The 24930-nt window shown below is 45.4% G+C and overlaps 2 protein-coding genes across 3 annotated transcripts in view; both read right to left on the reverse strand.

Moving 5' to 3' along the window:
- Positions 1-12870: 12870 nt before the first annotated feature.
- Positions 12871-19842, reverse strand: LOC121853455 (extensin-1-like). The gene is made up of 2 exons (XM_042347598.1): positions 19711-19842; positions 12871-14373 (listed from the first exon to the last, which is right to left on the reverse strand). The coding sequence occupies exons 1-2, from the start codon at positions 19840-19842 to the stop codon at positions 12871-12873; spliced, it is 1635 nt and encodes a 544-aa protein (XP_042203532.1).
- Positions 19843-22671: 2829 nt separating this feature from the next.
- LOC121853625 (protein turtle homolog B-like) overlaps positions 22672-24930 on the reverse strand; it is a 50583-nt gene continuing 48324 nt past the window's right edge. Inside the window, exons 9-11 of one of the 2 annotated variants that reach the window (XM_042347884.1) lie at positions 24790-24925; positions 24187-24303; positions 22672-24006 (exon numbers count right to left, since the gene is read on the reverse strand). In XM_042347884.1, the coding sequence (XP_042203818.1) occupies positions 24224-24303; positions 24790-24925 (216 nt within the window). In that variant the 3' untranslated portion in view covers positions 22672-24006; positions 24187-24223. Of the gene's footprint in view, positions 24304-24789; positions 24926-24930 lie in introns of both variants that reach the window. The other variant, XM_042347883.1, reaches the window with a different exon arrangement.

Consider the following 24930-nt stretch of genomic DNA (forward strand, 5'->3'; position numbering starts at 1 on the left):
GTCTGGACTTTCTGATGGGGTGATTATTTAAGTCATGTTTTCATTCGAGGATTAATTGTTGGTTAAAACTAATTATTGCATCCGAGAAGAGATTTATTTTCATTAGTTAATCTGATTTTTTGGGGGGTTGGGATTAATTAAGGAAAGGTGTAGGGTAGTACAGGTTAAGGGTACAATAGATCACCGCACACACACACACACACACACACACACACACACACACACACACACACACTGCAAATTATTAAAGACAAGAAATTTCAACATTGTTCTTTGTGTGCATTATGCTGTATAAACATGAGTGAGTGTATGTGTGTATATTAACCAATACATACAGTTCACCTTTGCAAAACAACAACACTCGTTATCACTACCACCCAATTAGTACTGATCAAGGTAATTATTTAGGGTAATTAAGTCATCAGATTGACTAAGTTAAGTGCATCCATCTATATTTACACTTGTATACATATATAAATTAACATTTAAACCTTTCCAAAAACAATTACCCAAACAACAATATACACTCGTTATCACTGCCAGGCAATTAGTACAGAACCAGGTAATTACTTCCGGTAGTTAAGCCGGCAGAGATTATGTTAAGCTCTATAACACAATATGGATCACAACTCGCCGCCAATGGTCGACCTCAATCACATCTAAATTATGCCGAGGCCTTTTTTTTGAGCCACGTGATCAGTAGGTTACGCTAACAGCAAAGCCGGGCAAATACAGCGGCTAAAACAACAAGTACGGCAACAACAAAAAACAGTTACAGTAACAAAACCGGTATTATACTACTACTACTAATAACAAAAATCTATAACTGACATAACATTTTACATAAATAACTTATAAATAACATGCAAAATAACAACGTAAAAGTGTGTGTGTGTATGTGTGTGTGTGTGTGTGTGTCTGTGTGTGTGTGTGTGTGTCTGTGTGTGTGTACGTGTGTGTGTGTATGTGTCTGTGTGTGCCTGTGTCTGTGTGTGTGTGTGTGTCTGTGTGTGTGTGTGTGTGTGTGTACGTGTCTGTGTGTGTGTATATGTGTGTGTGTGTGTGTGTGTGTGTGTCTATGTGTCTGTGTGTGTGTGTGTGTGTCTGTGTGTGTGTACGTGTGTGTGTGTGTAGTATCCGCCAGGACGAAATCCAAAATGTTACGTGCAACTCGTCATGTCCCGGGAGGGTTGGTATGCGTGGCTCTGTGGCATACTGATTCTATTACATTTGGTAGCCAAACATCATGCGCTGAAATAAATCCTCGTATCATTCTTTAAATTAACTTACACCGCGCAGGAACGCTCGTATCACCTGTGGCCTCAATGTTTCACACTGAGTGTGGACAGGTGATACTCGAGGCGCCGAGTGCGACAAGGTGCGAAGCGCCCCCCCCCAAATGAGTTATAGCATTATCTGTACCCCACAACCTTTCCTCTATCTGCATAAAAGCAAACTGTCTCAGTAATGCAATATTTGTAAGGCTGAGAGCCATATTAGTGAAGGTAGGTAAAAGCGTCTCTACAGCACGTGATCTGATCCTCGGGGGCGTACAGGGGTCAAGAGTCACCGGCCCCCCTAATCGTAACGACTCATTATTTTCCGGTTTCTTTGCTAATGGGACGCCATGTTTCTACAAAAATGCTGTGTAATGACACTTGAACCTTTTTATTTTCCAATTGACAGCAAGGAAGGAGTGAGGGCTGGTGGCGTGTTATGTTCCTGTCCGAGTGACAAGTCTTATTGCAGCAGTAGGGGGGGAGGCGGCTGGGAGCGAGGGTGGGTGGTGCGTGTTAGTAGGAGGCTTATAGCACTAAGTGAGGAAAGTGCTGTTCTGTTCTCCATGTTTATTCCTTCGTCTTTCAATAATATCAAGCAACAATAGACAGGAAGCCACTGCCTCACTTGTATTACCAATATTTAATACAGTAAAGCCTCGAATAACGACGTTAATGTGTCCTCCAATAGTTAAATAACTAACCGGCCACGGTGCCAAACTTCCTCACTTTACATTCCTACAACTATAAATATTCTATCTATATCTTCTATACGAGTTTTGACTTGTTATAGCAGTTCCGGGCCTCATTACCACAGGGAAGACAAATTAGTGCGCGCCTAGGTGCCTAATTATCTACAAAACGAAACATTTGCACCACCGCCACCACTACCACACCATCACCACCACACAACACCACCACGACCGTGACTAGCATGCCACACTATCACCGCCACACAACAACACCAATACCACTACTAGCACACCATCACCACCACCACACCACCATCACCACTAGCAGACCATCACCACCACACCGTCACACTACTACTACCACCACACAACACTACCACCACTACCACACCATCACCACCACACAACACCACACCACCACCATATCACACGCCACACAACACCACTACTAGCACACCATCACCACCACACCATCACCACATCATCTGTTACACACTTCGACTTACTGTGAGTTGTTCACCTCATCACAACACAATGAGGGAGGAGCCTTGACCTGACGCTAACATATGTACTGGCGGAGGGAGGGAGAGGATGAAGAATAGGGGGGAGACAGGGAGAGAAGAAGGGAATGGGAGGGAAGCAGGGAGTAATGCGAAGGAGGATGGGTATGGTGGAAGGAGAGGGATAGAATGGGGGAAGGAGCCACTGGTAGAAAGAAGGAGGGAGGTAGAAAGAGAAGAGGGAAGAAGAAAGATGAACGGAAGGAAGAGGAGGGAGGGAGGGAGGGATGTGGATCATTGGCAAGATAAATTTGTTGACTCAGGAGGTGGTGTCGGGAGAGGGGCGTGGAAGTCTGTGGAGGGGCGTGGAGGTCTGTGGAGGGGCGTGGAGGGGTGAGAGGGGTGTGGAGGGAGGTGTGGAGGAGTCTATAGAGGGTGTGGAGGGGGCGATGGAAGTCTGTGGAGGGGCGTGGAGGGTCTGTGGAGAGGGGCGTTGACGTCTGTGGAGGGGCGTGGAGGTCTGTGTGGAGGGGGCGTGGAGATGTAGGGGCGGAGGGGCGGTCTGTGGAGGGGTGTGGAGAGGGTGTAGAGGGGTGTGGAGGTCATGTGGGGGTGTGGAGGGTGTGGAGGTGTGGAGGGGTGTGGAGGGAGGGGTGTGGAGGGGTGTGGAGGTCTGTAGAGGGGTGTGGAGGACTAAGGACTATTACACACTAACAAAATATAGATCTATCCTGCTGTTATAAAACTGGGCTCTATCATGCTCGTATAATACTCACGTTATCATGCTCTTTTATCTCTATTAGTCTTATGATTGGTCAATTAGCTCAGCGAGGCGGTTGATGACGGTTCATTAGATATGTAAATATTATCGAGCTCTGACGAGGTGCTATGATGCTCGTCCTGGGGGGAAAAATAGGACCATTTTGGGGTTATTTCTAAATTATTACTGATGTCCTGGGAATAAAATAGGAAGATAGGTTAGGTTAGGCTAGCCTGATCACTCAAAACCCTACTGACGTCCTCCAACTCTCTGGTGACGTCCTCCAACAGCCTACACACCCTGCTGACGCTCTCCAGCAACCTCCAACACCCTTCTGACGTCCTCCAACACCCTGTTAACTCCCTTCAACACCTTACTCCCCCTGCTGACGCCCTCCAACACCTTACTACCCCTGCTGACGCCCTCCAACACCTTAATCACCCTGCTGACATCTTCCAACACCCTGCTGACATCTTCCAACACCCTGCTGACACCCACCAACACCCTGCTGACACCCACCAACACCCTAGACTCTGCTGACATCCTCCAACACCTCCTGACGCCACTCACAGGATAAAGCTGCTGCCAGAATATTAACATAGTGTAATACAGCTCTACGGTCTGAGGCGATATTTTCATTTACATAATTTACAAAGACGCTGGCAGGTGTGTTGACGACAGCCTCAGGTACCTTGTGTTGGTGATGATGTTTGGTGAAGGTGTTGGTGTGTTGGTGATGACGTTTGGTGTGTTGATGAAGGTGTTGGTGTGTTGGTGAAGGTGTTATGTGAAGGTGTTGGTGTAGGTGTGTTACTAATGAAGGTTAAGGTGTGATTACTATTATCATCTCATATGGTTGTAGTGCTGCCCTCACCTGTGGTCTGCTGCTGCCCTCACCTGTGGTCTGCTGTTACCTCTCTCGCCACTTTTTTCAATTATTTTTTATGTCGAATTTTCACTGTCTATTGTGGTGAGTTGGTCAACAATCTTTACGCTAGTTTATTGATGGGGAGCGGTGTGTGTGTGTGGGTGTGTGTGTGTGTGTGTCTACATTAACATACCGTAATGTAATCTAACCTAACGAAACATAATCCATTCTAAAACTTACCTAACTTAACCTAACCTTCCTTCACCTTCCCCACCTCCGCCTCTCTTCCCCTTCCACTCCCCAGTCCAATCCCATTCCCCCCGCCCCCACCCCACTATTACCAGGAAAACATTACCGACAAGCAAAGTCCTCGATATATCTCGGTAAAAGTGCTTGCAATACTTTCTACTTTTCTCTATATATATCGACAACCAATACTCCTTTCTTTCTACCTCCTCCCACACACCTGCTTCCCCCACACACCTACACCACACCCAAACACCTGCACCACGCCCACACCTCCCTCACCCCGACACACCTGTACCACGCCCACACCTCCCCCACACACCTGTACCACGCCCACACCTCCCCCACTACATCAGCACCACACCCACACCTTCCCCACACGCCTGCACCTCGCCCACACCTTCCCCACACGCCTGCACCACGCCCTCTCTTGCATGTGTGTGACAGGTGTATTTCGTAGCTTCGATAAACGATCATTAACGTGTGTGTGTGTGTGTGTGTGTGTGTGTGTGCATGACTTACACACACAGACACTAGTAACTAATCTCCTACACGTCTGACACAATAAATTGCCAATTAAAATGACGAATGTTGCAAGTTCGCTCTCTCTCTCTCTCTCTCTCTCTCTCTCTCTCTCTCTCTCTCTCTCTCTCCCAATACAGGTAAATTGTATTGTCGGAGTTAAAACCTGGCGGCAGACTTCCTCACCCAGTTTAATTGACAGGTTGACAGGCAGTAGCAGTTTCTTACCGCACCCAGTCAATTAACAAAGATGAAAACAGTTTCTACAGTTTAATGTTTTGTCTGCCTTACACGCTAGAGTGGTAGACTGTCTCTCTCAATACTAGTCCGTCTCTCTCAACGCCAGGCTCTCTCTCTCTCTCAATATTAGTCTCTCACTCAACGCCAGACTAATTTTCAACGTCACACCCATCATTCTTAACGCAAAGATGACTTTTTCACTGCCGCATTACCCTTTTAAACGCCATTTTATACATTATTTCAACGCCACACTTCTGTTTTAACACATTAACTTTATCAAACGCGCGCGCACACACACACACACACAAATGACTCCGAAAGAAACTTCACCACCCTGACATATCGATAATCAATGACACCATAACTTTCCCTGAGGTGAAAGTGAGAGAGAAAAAGAAAGTATTAAAAGGAAACCTCTCTCTCTCTCTCTCTCTCTCTCTCTCTCTCTCTCTCTCTACTAAAGCAGACACACACCTAGTTAAACTGTCAGAAACACGGGATCTCGTTGACATGATATTCTGGAGAGAGAGAGAGAGAGAGGGAGAGAGAGAGGGAGAGAGAGAGATAAGAGAAAGAGACAGAACTTGTCATTCCCACATGTCTCACTCACCTCACCTACATAATTACGGTCCATGTACAGGTAAAATGCACAGGTAACTCAGCTGAACAATAATTTATGACCCCACACTCTCTCATGCTCCCCTGTATAATTCTGTTATTAATTACACCTGAATAACGACAGTACGTAGCGTTATGGGGTTTTGATAATTACATTTTCTTGAGTTATATTTTTATTTGGTCGTGTATAATTTAAGGCATTAGAGATATGTTATAAAAGGACGTGTTGTAACTTAATTATGTCTAATAGTTGAAGGTAATTGTTATTTTGTGTTATGATCTGAGGTCTATACATTTTGGTCGGAAATGGTGAAATATAGTTAGCACTGTGTTATGGTGGAGAGATTACCTTTTCATGTGATTACCTTTCTCTGGTAATGATCACAGGTAATTATTACGATAGATACTCATTGAGTCCGGGTCTGTACACTCTCATGACCTTTGACCTAGTGACCTAAGACTCTCCCTCTCCCTCTCAGACGACCGACCTTGAACCTGACCACTACCACCACTTCTACCACTATCATGGCCTACCACTAGCTGACCACGGCCCACCACCAGAGGACCATTATGAAATAGAACCATCTCCCTCTCTCTCTCTCGTCGCTCATATTACTCCACATATCAGACGTGTTCCACATACTGCGCATACAGCTCACTAATAACCACGACTCTCTCTCACTAATAACCACGGCCATGGCCCTCCAATATTGCTGTCACCACCATCGCCACCACCACCGCCGCTATCACAGCCCACCAATATTGCTACCACCACCACCACCATCATCTACAACTAACATCACCACTATCACCACCATCACAGCCCACCAATATTGCTACCACCACCACCACCACCACCATCATTTACAACTTACATCACCACTATCACCACCATCACAGCCCACCAATATTGCTACCACCACCACCATCATTCACAACTACCATCACCACCACTACTATGTGAGGTTACTGCTATTACAAAGTTTATTTTGAAATATTTTCCAACAGGTAGAAGATTATTTCATTGCAACGAATCACCCATTTTGCAACAGTTTCCTAATCTGTTGATATAAAACTAATTCAATCTCAGTGTTGAAGATAATATGCGAGCTTTGTGTAGTGTTCCTGATATTGGTCAGGTATGTTGTATGTTCAATTAATTTGTCTTGTTTAAATACACATGATACTGTGAATATTTTATTATATAGCTACTCGTGTTTTAAAGCCATGAACACACACACACACACACGAACACACACGAACACACACACACACCAGGTTGTTGTGGGAGGTCACCCCAGGGAGTCATAAACTGGGGTGGAGAGGTTGACCCCAACAGTGGCTGAGTTAGGACGCCCAAGAGACCTCCACCAGCCCTCCGAAATCCTTCCCAAGACCTCCCCTATCCTCCCTCCCCAGCACCCCCCAGACCACCCAAGCCATCTCAATCCCTACATTTTCCAGCCCTTTCCTATACTCCGTTGCCCTCCCGTTCCCCTCCCGTTCCCCTCCCCTCCATTACCCTCCCCAGCCCCTCCATTACCCTCCCCAGCCCCTCCATTACCTTCCCAGCCCCTCCACTGTCCTCTTTGGTCCTATCTGGTGGTACAAAAAACTACCACAAGAATGTTTGGTCGTGAAGAATCTGTGTGGCGTGTTCACTCACTGACTGACTGCTTCTCACAGGAGGAACATTTTAATAATAATAACATTTGTTTCGTTAAGTAAAGCCTAGACAGTATGTTTACTTCAGAGAGAGAGAAGCTGTCTTAAAAATGTACACCAATGTTTTATATATTATGTAGTGTAGTGTGGTGTAGTGTGGTGAAGTGTAGTGTGGTGTGGTGTAGTGTTCCTGTGTGTATGGGTTGTTTTTTCTTCTCTTGAGCCTGTTACTGTCCGTAGTCATGGGTTACCGCTATATTACATGTAGTTAAGGCCACATTTACCGGCCCCCAGCACCACGCCCCCCCCCCCCACTAACAGGTTCTGTGGAGAATTTCATATTAAAGTCGTGCATGTGTGTGTGTGTGTGTGTATCTTGTGAGAATAGTTTGTTGGGATATATACAATGCGGGTTATTCATTCTGGGTGTGAGTTAGTGTTTATAACAACATACATACTGTACATACATACATACATACACACACACACACACACATATATATATATATATATATATATATATATATATATATATATATATATATATATATATATATATATATATATATATATATATATATATATATATATATACACCACCTGGGTGCAGTAATAAGGGTCAGAAAACATTATATTAAGGTATAGTTCTTACCTCAAGGGAAATAAGCAAGGGTGTGGAGTGTTCCTACGTGTCTGGAGCTGATAGTTGTGGTAGATGGTGGTAGATGGTGGTAGTTGTGGTAGTTGTGGTAGATGGTGGTAGTTGTGGGTAGGTGTGGTAGATGGTGGTAGATGGTGGTAGATGGTGGTAGTTGTGGTAGTTGTGGTAGATGGTGGTAGTTGTGGTAGATGGTGGTAGTTGTGGTAGATGGTGGTAGTTGTGGTAGATGGTGGCAGATGGTGATGTGGTATCCTCTCTACAAAAGGATATTCGGTCTGTCTCTCTCTTACCTCACTCTTGTTCTTTCTCTCTCTCTCTGTCTGTGTCTCTTATCAAGGTTCGGTTAAGTGGCCTCTTACCTCTGCCTGATGGTGGTGTTGTCAGAGAAATATGATACCGAGTGTCATTATCCTGTGTTTGTTGTGATGATGGTGAGGGAAGGGATGGAGGGGAGGGGGAGGAGGGAGGGAGGGAGGGAGGGAGGGAAGGATGGGAAGGAAAGATGGAGAGAGGCACTTAAAAATACATATATTTTTACGCTTGAACAACCTCCATTAATTCAGCCAATAAAAGCTTACTATAACCTAACCTAACTTAACCTTACCTAATCTAACCTAACCTAATTTTACCGTAATCAAGAAAATAGAACCAAACTTACACATTCAGCCGCGTTAAAAAGAGACTTATCTGGCAACTACAAAGTGACAGTCGCCAATTAGGTGGTGAGGCGTTGGTGAGATCCCCAGGTGCAAAGTACACCACTCACGAGAAGGGGAAACCCTGCCACACTATTATACACTGAGGAAAATCCTACCAGAGACAATCCTAGGAAACAATATCTTTAGGGGGGAAATCCTACGAGAATCTATCACTAGCAAGTCTACGGACTTGGCGCACCCACATTCAACTACAGCACATCAGAGCCGGGCACCGTGTGTGTCCCGTCCCGACAACAATTGTCGAGTCGTAAATGACTGAATCCTCGCAAATAATTGGAGGCTCCCTCTCTCTTGCCTGCTGTCCGCAGACACGAATGGCCGTCGGCCGCTCATGGCGGCTGCTGCTGCACATGTTCTAAGAGGCGCACGTCCTCCTCCTCTCAGGGAAGAATCACTCCATCCCATCCCACCATATCCTTATCGAAGAAATCCTATACGTGAGGCGAAACAGACACAGACAGATAGACAAAAAGATAGACAAACAGAAATACATATATAGTGAAACAGTGAACCAAACGAACAAAAGTCATGGTGTGTGTGTGTGTGTGTGTCAGTTTACATAAGGAATAATTGTGTTTGCACTAAGCTAAGTCAGATTAAATTAAATTCACCACCAACACACACAGTCAAGCCTGGGAGAACCTTTAGTAGCGCCAACACACACACACACACACCGTCCTCACTATAACATAAGTATATATATATTACGTTTCCACAATCATATATACACGGTAAACTACAGACCAACATAAGTACTGTATAACGTAATACACAAGATACACAAAATTATGCTGTACACACGTATAATATTAACCTCACAATGGCGGTATGATGTAACATTACCAACATACAGTATACTGTAGACGTGGTTTAACCCTTGAGGACGATGGTTTAACCCTTTGAGGACGATGGTTTAACCCTTGAGGACGATGGTTTAACCCTTGAGGACGATGGTTTAACCCTTTGAGGACGATGGTTTAACCCTTGAGGACGATGGTTTAACCCTTGAGGACGATGGTTTACCCCTTGAGGACGATGGTTTAACCCTTTGAGGACGATGGTTTAACCCTTGAGGACGATGGTTTAACTTTGGAGATGATGGTTTAACCTTGAGGACGATGGTTTAACCCTTGAGGACGATGCTGGTTTAACCTTGGAGGACGATGGTTTAACCTCATAGAGATGAGGAAGCTTTTAACCTTGAGGACGATGGTTTAACCCTTGAGGACGATGGTTTAACCTTGAGGACGATGGTTTAACCCTTTGAGGACGATGGTTTAAATTGAGGACGATGGTTTAACCCTTGAGGACGATGGTTTAACCTTGAGGACGATGGTTTAACTTTTGAGGACGATGGTTTAACCCTTTGAGGACGATGGTTTAACCTCTTTGGAGGACGTGATGGTTTAACCTTGCGGATGGTCGGTTTAACCTTGAGGACGATGGTTTAACCTTTGAGGACGATGGTTTAACCTTGAGGACGATGGTTTAAATTCCTTTGAGGATTACGTTTAACCTTGAGGACGATGGTTTCCAACTTTGAGGACGATATGGTTTAACCTTGAGGACGATGGTTTAACCCTTGAGGACGATGGTTTACCCTTGAGGACGATGGTTTAACCCTTTGACGATGGTTTAACCTCGAGGACGATGGTTTAACCTCGAGGACGGCTTTGTTTAACCTCTTTGAGGACGATGGTTTAACCCTTGAGGACGATGGTTTAACTCCCTTGAGTATTACAGTTTGTCCTCGAGGATTTGATGGTTTAACCCTTGAGGACGATGGTTTAACCTTTTGAGGACGATGGTTAAATCTCTTGAGGACGATTTTTCTTTTGTTTAACCTTTGAGGACGATGGTTTAACCCTTGAGGACGATGGTTTAACCCTTTGAGGACGATGGTTTAACCCTTGAGGACGATGGTTTACCCCTTGAGGACGATGGTAATAGTAGTGGTATAACTCATTCCCCAACAAGCCATCACTGAATGACCTCTGCTTAATACTTAGTTAGGAATGATATGTTATGTAGAGTTATTTAGTGCTTGTTTTTAGAGTTATTTAGTGTTTGTTTTTAGAGCTAATTAGTGCTTGTTATATAGTTATTTACGGTTTGTCTTCCTCCTATTCCTCACTAACCTTCATTTCCTCCTCCCCTTCCTCCATTCTTCCCCCTCTTCCTACTTCCCCCTCCTCCCTTCTTCCTCTACCTCCTCCTCTCACTTCCTGGGAACAAAACAATAATTCATGAAAATAAAATTCGCTCATAAATCAAACCAAAAAGTTGAAGGTTACTGTTTCTCCAACTGCTGAGAGAGAGAGAGAGAGAGAGAGAGAGAGAGAGGAAAGTAAAAAGAAAAAAATAAGCTAGTTTAAAACCACAGAAAAACACGAATAAAAAACAAACACGAATAATGATAAAAACGAAAAAAAAAGGCATGAAAATGTTATAACCATCCCCGGATCTACTAGCTGGTTACCATGGCAACATCTGGTGGTGTGTGGGGGGGAGGGGGGTTAAGATACACCGAGTCAACAGGGTGATGCTGATGAGGGAGAGTAGGGAGTAAGGGTGATGGACGGGAGTAGGAGCAGAGAGGAAGGGTAAAGGAAGTAAGATAGGGAGAGGAGGAGGAGGAAGAGAGAAAAGTAAAAATGAAAGCAAGCAATAATGGAGAAAGGGAAGAGGGGAATTTGAATAACGGGAGGAGGAAATAATGAGTGAATGAGAGAGAGAGAGAGAGAGAGAGAGAGAGAGAGAGAGAGAGAGAGAGAGAGAGCTTTCATCAGTCAAAATATTATCTATCTGTCTGTCTGTCTAACTATCTGTCTGTCTATACTTTTTCTCTCCCTGTCTGTCCATTTATCTCTCACCTTCTTCTTCCTCAAGTTATCAGTGTGTGCCTATCTCCTTTCATCTCTTCCTCGTGTGTGTGTGTACAGCGTCACACCACACAGCCGCTATCAGTCGTCTACCACAACTCATTAGTAAGTTTACAAATACTCGATAATTCTGTCGTTTATTTTGGTTAATTACTCTTAATAAATCTTGTTAATTGCTTAATAAATTCTCACTCGTCTTAAGGTCGAATCTCGCATCATAATTCCGCTTTAACTATAACTAGAAGTATATAAGTTAGTTCACCTGTTGCTGTTGTATAATAAATCAATTTATTCTATACCTGTTGTATAATATATCAACTTAATCTATAACTGTTGTACTATAATTATAACAACTAAATTTATAAGTATTTTATGCCAAATTAGTGTATAATATTGTGAGTCTCTTAATACAACATACTGTATAAGAGAAATACAAATTAGTTGAATCTCTTAATATTATATTGTAGTTAATTTTAATATATGTAATTGAACTCTGTTGCAATCATTCATTATAAAAAAAAAAATATTCAAAAAGTTTATTATTTGCAATTACATTTACTGTCATTTCCTCTTAACATTTCAATATAATATGTTCAGTTACCCAGCCATCTATTCCTGGAAGGTTGTAACAAAAGAATAGAATTAAAAATTGCAATTGCTTTTATATATTGCAATGGTTGGCATAGTAATGAGATTTTATGGTAATTTATTAATAACTCGTTAAATGTGATAAAGGAATGTTTTGATATTTATAGTTACTGATACAGACATACAGGTAGACATAGACATACAGGTAGACATAGACATACACGCAGCCACAGATACACACACGAGTATTCACAGGCAGACAGACACACATATTTTGTTGATATTTCCGGCTTATTGTGTTGACAGTCATCTGTTTCTTCATGTTGGGACGTGTTTGGTGCTGCCATGTCCTCAAATACCAATAACTCCTTCCTTTCCTCTCTCACTCAATCACTCTTTCCCTCCCTCCCTCCCTCCCTCCATCCCTCTGTCTCTCTCTTTCCCTCCCTCCCTCCCTCCCCCTCTCTTTCCCTCCCTCCCTCTTTCCCTCCCTCCCTCTCTTTCCTCCCTCTCTCCCTCCCTCTCTCTCCCTCTCTCCCTCCCTCTCTCTCTTTCCTTCCCTCCTATCCTCCCCTACCTAATGTGGCACTCTGGTGGCAGGGACAGGGGCTGCTGCGGCACTCTGGTGGCTGCTAATGTGGCACTCTGGTGGCAGGGATGCTGGTAATGTGGCACTCTGGTGGCGGGCGGCGGGTGGCACTCTGGTGGCAGGCGGGCGGCGGCTGCTGGTAATGTGGCACTCTGGTGGCAGGGACGGGCGGCAGCTGCTGGTAATGTGGCACTCTGGTGGCAGGGACGGGCGGCTGCTGGTAATGTGGCACTCTGGTGGCGGGACGGGCGGCGGCTGCTGGTGTGGCACTCTGGTGGCAGGGACGGGCGGCGCTGCTGGTAATGTGGCACTCTGGTGGCAGGGACGGGCGGCTGCTGGTAATGTGGCACTCTGGTGGCAGGTTGGGTGGCACTCTGGTGGCAGGCGGCGGCGGCTGCTGGTAATGTGGCACTCTGGTGGCAGGGACGGGCGGCGGCTGCTGGTAATGTGGCACTCTGGTGGCAGGGACGGGCGGCTGCTGGTAATGTGGCACTCTGGTGGCGGGACGGGCGCTGCTGGTAATGTGGCACTCTGGTGGCAGGGACGGCGGCGGCTGCTGGTAATGTGGCACTCTGGTGGCAGGGACGGGCGGCGGCTGGTAATGTGGCACTCTGGTGTACGGTGCAGGCGGGCTGGCTGGCACTCTGGTGGCAGGGACGGGCGGCGGCTGCTGGTAATGTGGCACTCTGGTGGCAGGCGGGCGGCTGCTGGTAATTCTGGTGGCAGGGACGGGCGGCTGCTGGTAATGTGGCACTCTGGTGGCAGGGACGGGCGGCTGCTGGTAATGTGGCACTCTGGTGGCAGGGCTGCTGGTGGCAGCGGCTGCTGGTGGGCACTCTGGTGGCAGGGACGGGACTGCTGCTGTCACTCTGGTGGCAGGACGGGCGGCGGCTGCTGGTAATGTGGCACTCTGGTGGCACGGGCGGCTGCTGGTGGCGGTGGCAGGGACGGGCTGCTGGTAATGTGGCACTCTGGTGGCAGGGACGGGCGGCGGCTGCTGGTAATGTGGCACTCTGGTGGCAGGGACGGCAGGGACGGGCGGCGCTGCTGGTACACTCTGGTGGCTCTGGGTGGCAGGATGCTGGTAATGTGGCAGGGACGGGCGGCTGCTGGTAATGTGGCACTCTGGTGGCAGGGACGGGCGGCGGCTGCTGGCAATGCTGGCACTCTGGTGGCATGCTGGCACTCTGGTGGCAGGCTGCTGGTAATGTGGCACTGCTGGTAATGTGGCACTCTGGTGGCAGGACGGGCGGGCTGCTGGTAATGTGGCACTCTGGTGGCAGTGCTGGTAATGTGGCACTCTGGTGGCAGGGACGGGCGGCGCTGCTGGTAATGTGGCACTCTGGTGGCAGGGACGGGCGGCGGCTGCTGGTAATGTGGCACTCTGGTGGCAGGGACGGGCGGCGGCTGCTGGTAATGTGGCACTCTGGTGGCAGGGACGGGCGGCGGCTGCTGGTAATGTGGCACTCTGGTGGCAGGGATGCTGGCGGCACTGCTGGTAATGTGGCACTCTGGTGGCAGGGACGGCGGCATGTGGCACAGGATGCTGGTGTCAATATTTAGGCAGCGTCTCGCCAGACAATTTGTGTCCATAACGTCTTCTGCTGCTGCCTCACCTGTGGTGTAGGAGGTGAGGGAGAGTGAGGGAGGGTGAGGGAGGTGAGGGAGGTGGGTGTGTCTCTTACAGACAGACGGGAAAAGTAAACCCTTTAAGGTCATGTTACTGATGAGCTTCGGGCCCCATAGTGCACGACCATCCACCTCAGTCACCCGCACCTCCTACCAGTGTACTGTACATCACCCACCTCCCTACCAGTGTACATCACCCGCACCTCCCTACCAGTGTACTGTACATCACCCTCACCTCCCTACCAGTGTACTGTACATCACCCACCTCCTACCCGTGTACTGTACATCCCCACCTCCCTACCAGTGTACTGTACATCACCCACCTCCCTACCAGTGTACTGTACATGACCCACACCTCCCCTACCAGTGTACTGTACATGACCACCTCCCTACCAGTGTGCTGTACATGACCCACCTCCCCTACCCGTGTACTGTACATGACCCACACCCCCACCGTGTACTGTACATCACCCGCACCTCCCTACCCGTGTACTGTACATCACCCGCACCTCCCTACCAGTGTGCTGTACATCACCCGCACCTCCCTACCAGTGTACTGTACATCACCCGCACCTCCCTACCAGTGTACTGTACATCACCCGCACCTCCCTACCAGTGTACTGTACATCAACCGGCTTCGTTTGACTTGAGAGAATTAGCTCGTCTCTTGGAGGTAATACTAACTATTTCCATTCTTTTATAAGCTAATTTATATAATTATAACAACCTCTCTACTCTTCCTCACCTCCTGTTAAGCCATCACATATGTTCACTCTAGTGACGTCATTCATTATATAATTTCTTTAACGTTGGAAAGTTTTCATTAAGTATTTTGGACCCAGGTTAGTTTCGCTATCCCTACTGTACCTTATAAGTTATATCATATGTAGCTATATAACAACCGTCTCCTGGTGTCACTCTTATACACCAAACCTTCACCAAAAACTTGAGAAAAATAGACAACATATTCTTGGCGCTACATCATATTCAGCTAAATCATTTATCACCCCAGACTAAGGGGAGCGTCTCACTCACCCCAGACTACGGGGAGCTTCTCACTCACCCCAGACTACGGGGACTCACCCCAGACTACGGGGAGCTTCTCTCACTCACCCCAGACTACGGGGAGCTTCTCTCACTCACCCCAGACTACGGGGAGCTTCTCTCACTCACCCCAGACTACGGGGAGCTTCTCTCACTCACCCCAGACTACGGGGAGCTTCTCTCACTCACCCCAGACTGAGGGGAGCTTCTCTCACTCATCCCAGACTGAGGGGAGCTTCTCTCACTCACCCTAGTATATGGGGAGCTTATTTATATGTCTCTTCTTCTGTCCACACACACACATACACACACACACACACACACACACACACATTCTTGACTTATTCCCATTTAATGCCGTGAAAAAAATTATCTAACCTAGAGATCAGTCGATTATCCCCTTCAGTCTGTCTGTTAAAGCTTTGATCAGCGATAACTATCAGTCTGGAGCCCTTGGTTAAGTTAAGTAATCGTATTGAAGTGGTTAAATCATCGTAATTAAAGGGTTACTTAAGTTAATTAATCATTCTCAATCGTGATCAGGGGATTAAGTGTGTGTGTGTGTGTGTGTGTGTGTGTGTGTGTGTGTGTGTGTGAACATGTATTAAACAAGTGAACTTAATTGGAAAGGAAGACATGGGGAAAGAAGAGAAGAGGAAAGCAAGAGGCCGGATGAAACAGGGGAAATAAAGTGGGGGCGACAAGAACTGGTACGAAGGAAGGAGATGAAGAGGGACATGAATAATTCAACATCTGACTGTTAACTTGGGGACGTAGACCCAGGCCGTGAAGAGAGAGAGAGAGAGAGAGAGAGAGAGAGAGAGACACACACAAAGAAAAGACTAACTGAAAATGATAAGTAAATTAAGACACGAGATAGGCAAGATAAGTAAGATAAGTGAGGTAGGTAAGATAAGTGAGGTAGGTAAGATAAGTGAGATAGGTAAGATAAGTGAGGTAAGAGAGGTAGGTGAGGTAGGTGAGGTAAGAGAGGTAGGTGAGGTAAGTGAGGTAAGAGAGGTAGGTGAGGTAGGTGAGGCAAGTGAGGTAGGTGAGGTAGGTGAGGTAAGAGAGGTAGGTGAGGTCGGTGAGGTAAGAGAGGTAGGTGAGGTCGGTGAGGTAAGAGAGGTCGGTGAGGTAAGAGAGGTAGGTGAGGTAAGAGAGGTAGGTGAGGTAAGTGAGGTAAGTGAGGTAGGTGAATCATCTCTCAGTTGAGGAAGCAGAAAAAAAATAGATAAAAAGCGCGGGAACTGAGAATGTAAACAAGAATAGCGAGTCTAGCAGAGCTAACATGAAGAAACATGTTTTATCAGTTGTTGGCTCCCATGAGACTCCCATGGATTTCCCTGAGGCTCCCGAAAGGCTCCCATGAAGCTCTACCTCTCTCGAGATACATAAATATTCCTCTGTCAATTTTTGTTTCCCAGCTGGTGTCAAGTGAACGTATCCAGTGAAGGAAAAGTATGTGCTTGTGCTCATCTGATCCTGTCGTGGTGCTCTCTCTCTCTCTCACGTCACCATTTAAGAGGAACACAATGAAAAACCTTTGAGAATCTTTCTTGGTGTTGTAACTTATGGTGGCTGATAAGATACGTCCTCACATCACCAGTCATGGAATTAAAAAAAAAATGATTCTTTGAGTTTTTAGACCCAGTTAGGTTAGGTTAGGTTAGGAGAGTGAAGTCGTGACCGCTGAGGTGATTGCACGGGGAGTTCTGCAGTCACCAATTTTCCCTTTGTGGTCCAGAAAGCTTTGTGGTCATTGGTCCAATATTATGATGACGCTTACCACGAGCAAATTGTCCTTGGTGGTGATGATGATGATGGTGGAGGTGTTGTTGGGGGGGTGGTGATAATGCTGGTGGGTGTTGTTGGGGTTGTGATAATGGTGGTGATGGTGGTGTTAGGGGTTGTGATGATAATGGTGGTGGTAGTGTTGTTAGGGGTTGTGATAATGGTGGTGGTGGTGATGTTGGGGTGGTGATGATAATGGTGGTGGTGTTAGGGGTTGTGATAATGGTGGTGATGGTGTTGAGGTGGTGATGGTGTTGAGGTGGTGATGGTGATAATAATGATGCAAGCTTTCTCTTTTCTCTTTCCAACCCCCTTTTTTTCCCCCCTCTTCTTCCTCCTCCTCTCTCTTCCTTCCTATTCTTCCTCCGTCTTCTGTTTTTCTTCTATCTTCTCCCTCCCCCTCTTCCTCTTCATCTCCTTCCCTACCTTCCTCCCCTCCTCCTCTCCCTCCCCCATCTTTTTCTTTCATTAACCTACTACATACATCAGGCTGGTCGACCATTGTGCAGTGAATATTGGCCTATAATGTACAGTTAGTTAAGTCAATTGTCTGGGTCTTATTTACGGTACAACTATGGCCAAATAATGCTTAAGAAACAAGTATATCTAAATTTCCAAAGAGAGAGAGAGAGAGAGAGAAAGAGAGATAATGAAAAGTTTAGATATGCTCTAGAAACAAAGGGGAGCCTATTAGTTTAGAGCCTACTAGAGTTTGTTAGAATCTACTGAATGCTACTGGAGCATATTGAAGCCTACTGGAGCCTGTTAGAATATACTGTATGCTACTGGAGCCTGTTAGAATATACTGTATGCTACTGGAGCCTATTGGAACCTATTAGAATCAACTGGATGCTACTGGAGCCTAGTGGAGCCCAGTTACCACTGGTTTAACCTCAGACAGTAATTGATTAGTAGGTAGACCAAGAGAGGTTAGACTCCCAACCTGTGATGAATATCAATGTGACGTGGCCTTTGTCCACTCCACTCCCACACAAACACCACCCCCCCTCCCTACTCACCCCCCCCCACACACCCCCCACAAGGAGTCACAGCTCAAGGTTGAAGAAGCCGCAAGTCCAGAAAACTGAGGGGTAACTTTATCGGAGTGCGGGTTGTGAACTCTTGGAGCAACCTGCCAGAAAGTGTTGTGACGGCACCGAGTGTGAGCTCTTTCAAGACAAGACTTGACCAACACTGGAGCAGGTTCAGGCACATTCAGGAGCCGGTGCATGCCCAGTACTTGCCAACAGTTCATAACAGAGCCAGAAGATGCCCAATACTTGCCAACAGTAACTGCCAGTACTTGCCAACAGTGTAAGAGCCAATACACTCCCAGTACTAGTCAACAGTGTGTAACAGCCAGTACATGCCCAGTACTTGCCAGTGTGTCCAGATGCGATCGACCGCCCCTAGACCCCAGTTGCAAAGTTATTGAAGCAGACTTGATATTTCACTACAGAACAAACTTGTTTACCGCATTAAATAAGGATGTGCTGTACTATCTACGCTGACGACCACTGATGCAGCAAACTGGTTTTTTTACACGACAGTAACAACTGGATCCGCCATCTGTAAAGAAAAGAAAAAATGGTAACTATTCGTCCATTGGCTGTCTTCAGGTTTTGGTAGGAGAATGTTGTTTTTTACGTTTTCAGGGTTTTGCTCAAATCTAACAATTTCATTTGCAAATTATTGCTTTTTGCAAAAAAAAAATGAATATTCATTTTTAACCAACTGCTAATTTGCAAAAAAAAAAATGGAGGTAAAATTTGAGTAAAACACCGAAAAAACTATTCTCATACTAAAGGAACCAACCAACCTAACCTAACCTACAAGGAGGAGGAGGAGGAGGAGGTAAGGAAGGGAGGAATATAACCTCAGGTAAACATGGCGGGAACCTGCGGACAGCCAATGGACCAATATTAACCAAAAAATCTTACGAGTAACAAACTTTTAATACTTCCAAGTTAAATCCTGTAAGATAGAAGACCAAAACATACACTAAGTTACTTCAATACAGTATACACAAAGTCTCAAGTACGGTGACCAAAAGTAAACCGTATTTAATTTAATTTAAATAAATGCATAAGCCAAAATAGTAAAGTATTCTGTAAAGTAATTAGACAATGTGCGTTAACGACCATTAACTTATGCTTGTTCATTAAAGTAATAAATTAACTCTGTGCCTTGTTTATCTTCCAATTTTTTTAGAGGTCCATTTAAAGTATTTCCTTTTAAAATAAATCAGTACAAAATCGACAAATAGGTAACCTTAATATATCAACCTTTACACAAGTATAAATTTAACATCCCAAATAAATTAAAAATAAAACTTACTATTCATTCAAGGAACACGTGTCTGTCAAGTGACAGTGACGACCGACTGCACCACCTCCTCCTGTGTCTCTATAGTTACTGCGATGATGCGATCTTTTAGCGTATCGCCTCTGAGTCTACTCAAGATAGGAAAGCTCCAGGCGTGCACGGGACAGTTGCCAGATACCTCAATAACAGCGCCATCTATTGGCGGCGTCCAGAAGCTATTCATGACGTCATAGATGTTGATGTGACGTCGTGAGTGATATTTATTTACGTTTTCCATTTATATTAGACATATCAATCTTCATTTATGTAAGCATGTATGTATACATATAAAGCGAGAATGAAAAACTACTGTATAATTTTCATTGACTCCATTGCCTTGTGGGGTATGGGATGTCTAGATTCACACTCAGGATGGGATGGAGGAAGGAAACTCACAATGTGCTCTCTGTATACATGTTGTATTGGATGTACAATGCAGCTTGGTGCTGGGAAGGCAGCATGGTTACAAGCGTGATGTAGAGAGAGCTGGTTGGTGAGGACGCTCAGAGGAGGACAGCTTGTGGGTCGCCATGCTCGCCGGCGGGAGCGAGGACCGCCAGGCAGGCGGAGGAGGAGTTGCTGGCTGGTTGGTGTAGGTAGAAAGAGACAGGTCACCACGAGGTCAGGTCTTTTATAGCAGAGGTAGGCGTGGGTAGATAGTTGACCCCCGCTCCGTGGGCGGCGCTGGTTGACCTAGACCACGAGGCATACACTGGGGAATTCGCGGGATCGGCTACTCAGCGACAAACAGCGTTTGTAGGGGAGGAATCCACTACAGCCTCAAGATCTTAGATGAGTTCAGAAATTAAAAGACAAAACCTTTTCTCTTTCACAATCATCACAATTACTGCAAGTGATGAATCACCTGTCATGCCGTTACATAAATTTGGGGAATAAATGACCTTGTTTTCAATAGACGGGATAACAGTACTCCAGGCGGGGAAGTACCTCACCTTTTCTACGGCACTGTTTCATACCTAAGCCTGGTCGTCAAAGGTTAAATCCTTAATTGCCTTAATCTGCTTAATAAGTTGCCAACAGTGCGTAACAGAGAGCCAGTACATGCCCACAGTGCCAAAAGTGCGTAACAGAGAGCCAGTACATGCCCACAGTGCCAACAGTGCGTAACAGAGAGCCAGTACATGCCCACAGTGCCAACAGTACGTAAAAGAGAGCCAGTACATGCCCACAGTGCCAACAGTACGTAAAAGAGACCCAGTACATGTCCAAAGTGCCTAACAGAGAGGCGACAGGCCTCCAAAGCGGCTAACAGGCCGGTCAGTGGCGAAGAGGATAAAAAAAAAAATTCCTATACATTACAGTAACAATAAAAAAGTAATCTCCTATAAATGCTACGTTTTCTCTTATTGTAGCATAAAAGAAAACGCAGGTATATAAACAGTTAAGAGAATGAGATTAAAGGCCAAACTTAATTAAATTACTTTGAATTATATTAAAAGCGGGAATTAAATGACTTTAAAGGCGTTCTCGTAGTATCAAATAGATGATTTAAAATAACAAAAACAATAATGATAATAACAATATAGGTCATTTGCGCGGGAAACGTCATAGAAGAAAAGTGACAGAATTATTGATAATAATAATAATAATAATGATTATGAAAATAAAAAAATAATAATACTATAGAATAATTATAATGTAGATAACTCGGGAAAGTTAAAGAATTTAGGTTAGGTTTTGGCCAGTGTTCAAGGGAGTGACAGAGTGTTCAAGGGAGTGACAGAGTGTCCCAGGGAGTGTCAGAGTGTCCCAGGGAGTGCCAGTGTACACGGGAGTGCCAGAGTGTTCCAGGGATTCCCATGTCGCACGGAGTCTCAGTGTCCCAGGGAGTCTCAGAGTGTCCCAGGGAGTACCACAGTGTTCCAGGGAGTGCCACAGTGTCCCAGGGAGTACCACAGTGTTCCAAGGAGTGCCACAGTGTCCCAGGGAGTACCACAGTGTTCCAGGGAGTGCCACAGTGTCCCAGGGAGTGCCACAGTGTCCCAAGGAGTTTTAGAGTGTACCAGGGAGTGCCACAGTGTTCCAGAGAGGGCCACAGTGTTTGAGAGAAGATGGATTGACACTGATGCTCATAATATTCTCAGAAGAGTTTATAAGTAACAAATTGTCAAAGCTGAAGGTTCATAAGAGCGCTGGTCCTGACAACCTGCATCCCAGAGTGCAAAGAGAGTTGTCCAACGAGCTTGCTGAGTCCCTTAATATTCTGTTCTGTAGATGCTTGGACTGGAAGATGACTTATGTGGGTTCTATATTCAAACAGGTGATCACTATTCCACGAATAAATATACACCAGTGAGCCTGGAACAATCTGCCAGTGTCAGCTCATTCAAAACCACACTTGACCAACACTGACGCAGATACAGAGACCTACTAGAGCCAGAACATGGTCATTACTTGCCAACAATGCATAACACAGACGTAATTGACTCGCCTAAGTGGTTAACAGACTGATCAGTAATGAATAACATAAAGTAAAAATATAAATTATATAGTACAATTCCTCGTAACTACTTTGAAGGTAGTTAGTGACAATTACCCTGTTTGCGTGGCTGGCGTCTTCACCGTCACTGGCCATCTCCCTGTTGTTAGGAATTAGACGTAGACTCAAGCAACTAACTGTCGACGTTCCTTTGCTCTCTTAGGCATTCCTATGCTCTACCAGGCATTCCTTTGCTCTGCGAGGCATTCCGTTACTCCGCCAGGCGTTCCTTGGCTCATTCAGGCGTTCCTCTAGTTCGTCAGGCGTACGATATCAAGCTCAAAGTATAATCAACACTAGTCATCTCTTAGCCTGATCCCCGAGCCCACGCAGTAGCTCATTCAGATGTTTATTTTCTTACCCTGTCACCTCCAGGATTTGTGGCCTTTATAACACGAACATATACTCTCTGACTTTGATCCCACTGCTTAAATAATAAAACAATAGAGCATCACTCACAACCTTCACGCCTCTATAACCTTCAATTACCATTAGGAAACATGAAAACGTAACAACAATACACAACATTTATTATTAAACTAGATTGTAGTTGTTATATCACAATGGGAGTATAATAAAAGAGTATTATACCACAAGAGAGTATAATTAATGTTCCACAAGAGAGTATAATAAAGAAGAATGTGTACAGTGACTCGTGGTGATGTGTGTACAGTATAGTTAATGTGTACAGTGACTCGTGGTGATGTGTGTACAGTATAGTTAATGTGTACAGTGACTCGTGGTGATGTGTGTACAGTATAGTTAATGTGTACAGTGACTCGTGGTGATGTGTGTACAGTATAGTTAATGTGTACAGTGACTCGTGGTGATGTGTGTACAGTATAGTTAATAATGTACAATACACGAACATGTATTCAATTGACATAATCACCCAGTTATTGGCTTCAGTTTAATTATTTCGCTTTCATGTGAGTATAAAATCAGTATTTTCATAACTTAATACATATATATATATGAGTATGTGCAGTATATGTATGTAGAATTATATATACATGACCTAATGTCAACGATTTATACCACCCATTGTTCTTCTGTAATCTTTATTCATAATTTTTTCTTCAAATAAATTACAACTCAACACGAACACAAATATTTATAATTATACAGTATATATATATGACTATGTAACATATGAAACACTTGTTATGATCAACACACGAGGAAGGATACGGTAGCTGTCAACGAGGTGGGCGTCAGAGCTCCCACTTCAGCCCACACCCTCACAGATCAGTGCCAGTGTGAGCACCTTATACCTTCAACGGGAGTTATGTTAGAGGAATAATGAAGCACCTCTACCTACAGTGGCGGGAACAGTAGGTGGCGTGTAGTAAGGTTATGTTGTGGGGGAACGAGTCGACCAGGCCAGGTGTGAGTCGATCAGGCCAGGTGTGGGTTTACCAGGCCAGGTGTGAGTTGACCAGGTCAGGTGTGAGTTGATCAGGCCAGGTGTGAGTTGACCAGGTCAGGTGTGAGTTGACCAGGTCAGGTGTGAGTTGACCAGGCCAGATATGAGTTGACCAGGCTTGATGAGGGTGGACCAGGCCATGTGTGAATCGACCAGGACAGGTATGAGTCGACCAGGTCAGATATGAGTCGACCAGTGTAGGTGTGAGTCGATCAGGCCAGGTGTGAGTCGACCAGGCAAGGTGTGAGTCGACCAGGACAGGTGTAAGTCAACCAGGACAAGTGTGAGTCGACCAGGCCAAGTGTGAGTCGACCAGGACAAGTGTGAGTCGACCAGGACAAGTGTGAGTCGACCAGGCCAAGTGTGAGTCGACCAGGCCTTACCTACCAGGCCTTACCCTACCTCCTAACTCAGTCAACATACTGCAAGACAAGATTCGGGTTAGGTACAACATATTTTATATTCCTTGATGACTTAAGTCTTCAGTGTTTGGTCTTTTTTGAGCTGTAAAACAAGTACAATAATATAATTTCTACTTGACTATGAGGTTAGGTTAGGTTAGGTTCAAGACTTAGCCACAGGGTCAAGAGTAAGGGGCCCACCGTGTAGCGCCACAACAGAGACAGACAACAGGTCATTTCAGCTGTGACGGAACCCCACTACACAGCCTCTCCTTGATGGGACGTCACCATATTCCTCCTGAAGCTGTAGTCGTCCTCCTGAAATGGAAGATAACAGCGTGAAAGTTCTCAAGTTGATGTGGCCAGTCCTCAAACACGTCGACACCATCATCATCATCACTTGACGGGTAGGGAGGTCCAGGTAACATCAGAGAAATAGGAAGCAATTTTATCAGCTGGCTGCTCTTCCTCTCATCAATCCAGTGTTCTAACTTGGTGTAACTATCCCTCGTTACAGCCATTATACCTATAACTGTGTGGGCAAAAGGCCAAGATCATATATTCATACAGTTATCATCCGCAGAAGCAACATCCTCATAGCTGTCATGTATACAGTCGGCGCCTTTAATCTCTCTGAACTAAGTGAAATTACATATTCATAACATAACTTAACCTAAACTAACAACATTTAATACAATCAGACAAACAAGGGGAAGCTTACAAACTCTTTCTCTTTGAGGCGGCGAGATTCAAATGTTTATTTCAGGTTTAAGTATAGTTGCTGGAGATAGTGAATCACTTTACCTGGAGGAGGCGTGCGTGAGCCATGGTGTGTGAGGACGTAGGGTGTACACCATGCTAACCTCTGGCATCTTACGTGTGTGTGGGAGACTGTTATACCGTCGCGACCTAGACCTGCACGATGCTCTCCTGTACGATTCTGAG

The sequence above is a fragment of the Homarus americanus genome, unplaced genomic scaffold (assembly GCF_018991925.1).
Source record: "Homarus americanus isolate GMGI-L3 unplaced genomic scaffold, GMGI_Hamer_2.0 scaffold4896, whole genome shotgun sequence".
In the NCBI taxonomy this organism is placed as follows: domain Eukaryota; kingdom Metazoa; phylum Arthropoda; class Malacostraca; order Decapoda; family Nephropidae; genus Homarus; species Homarus americanus.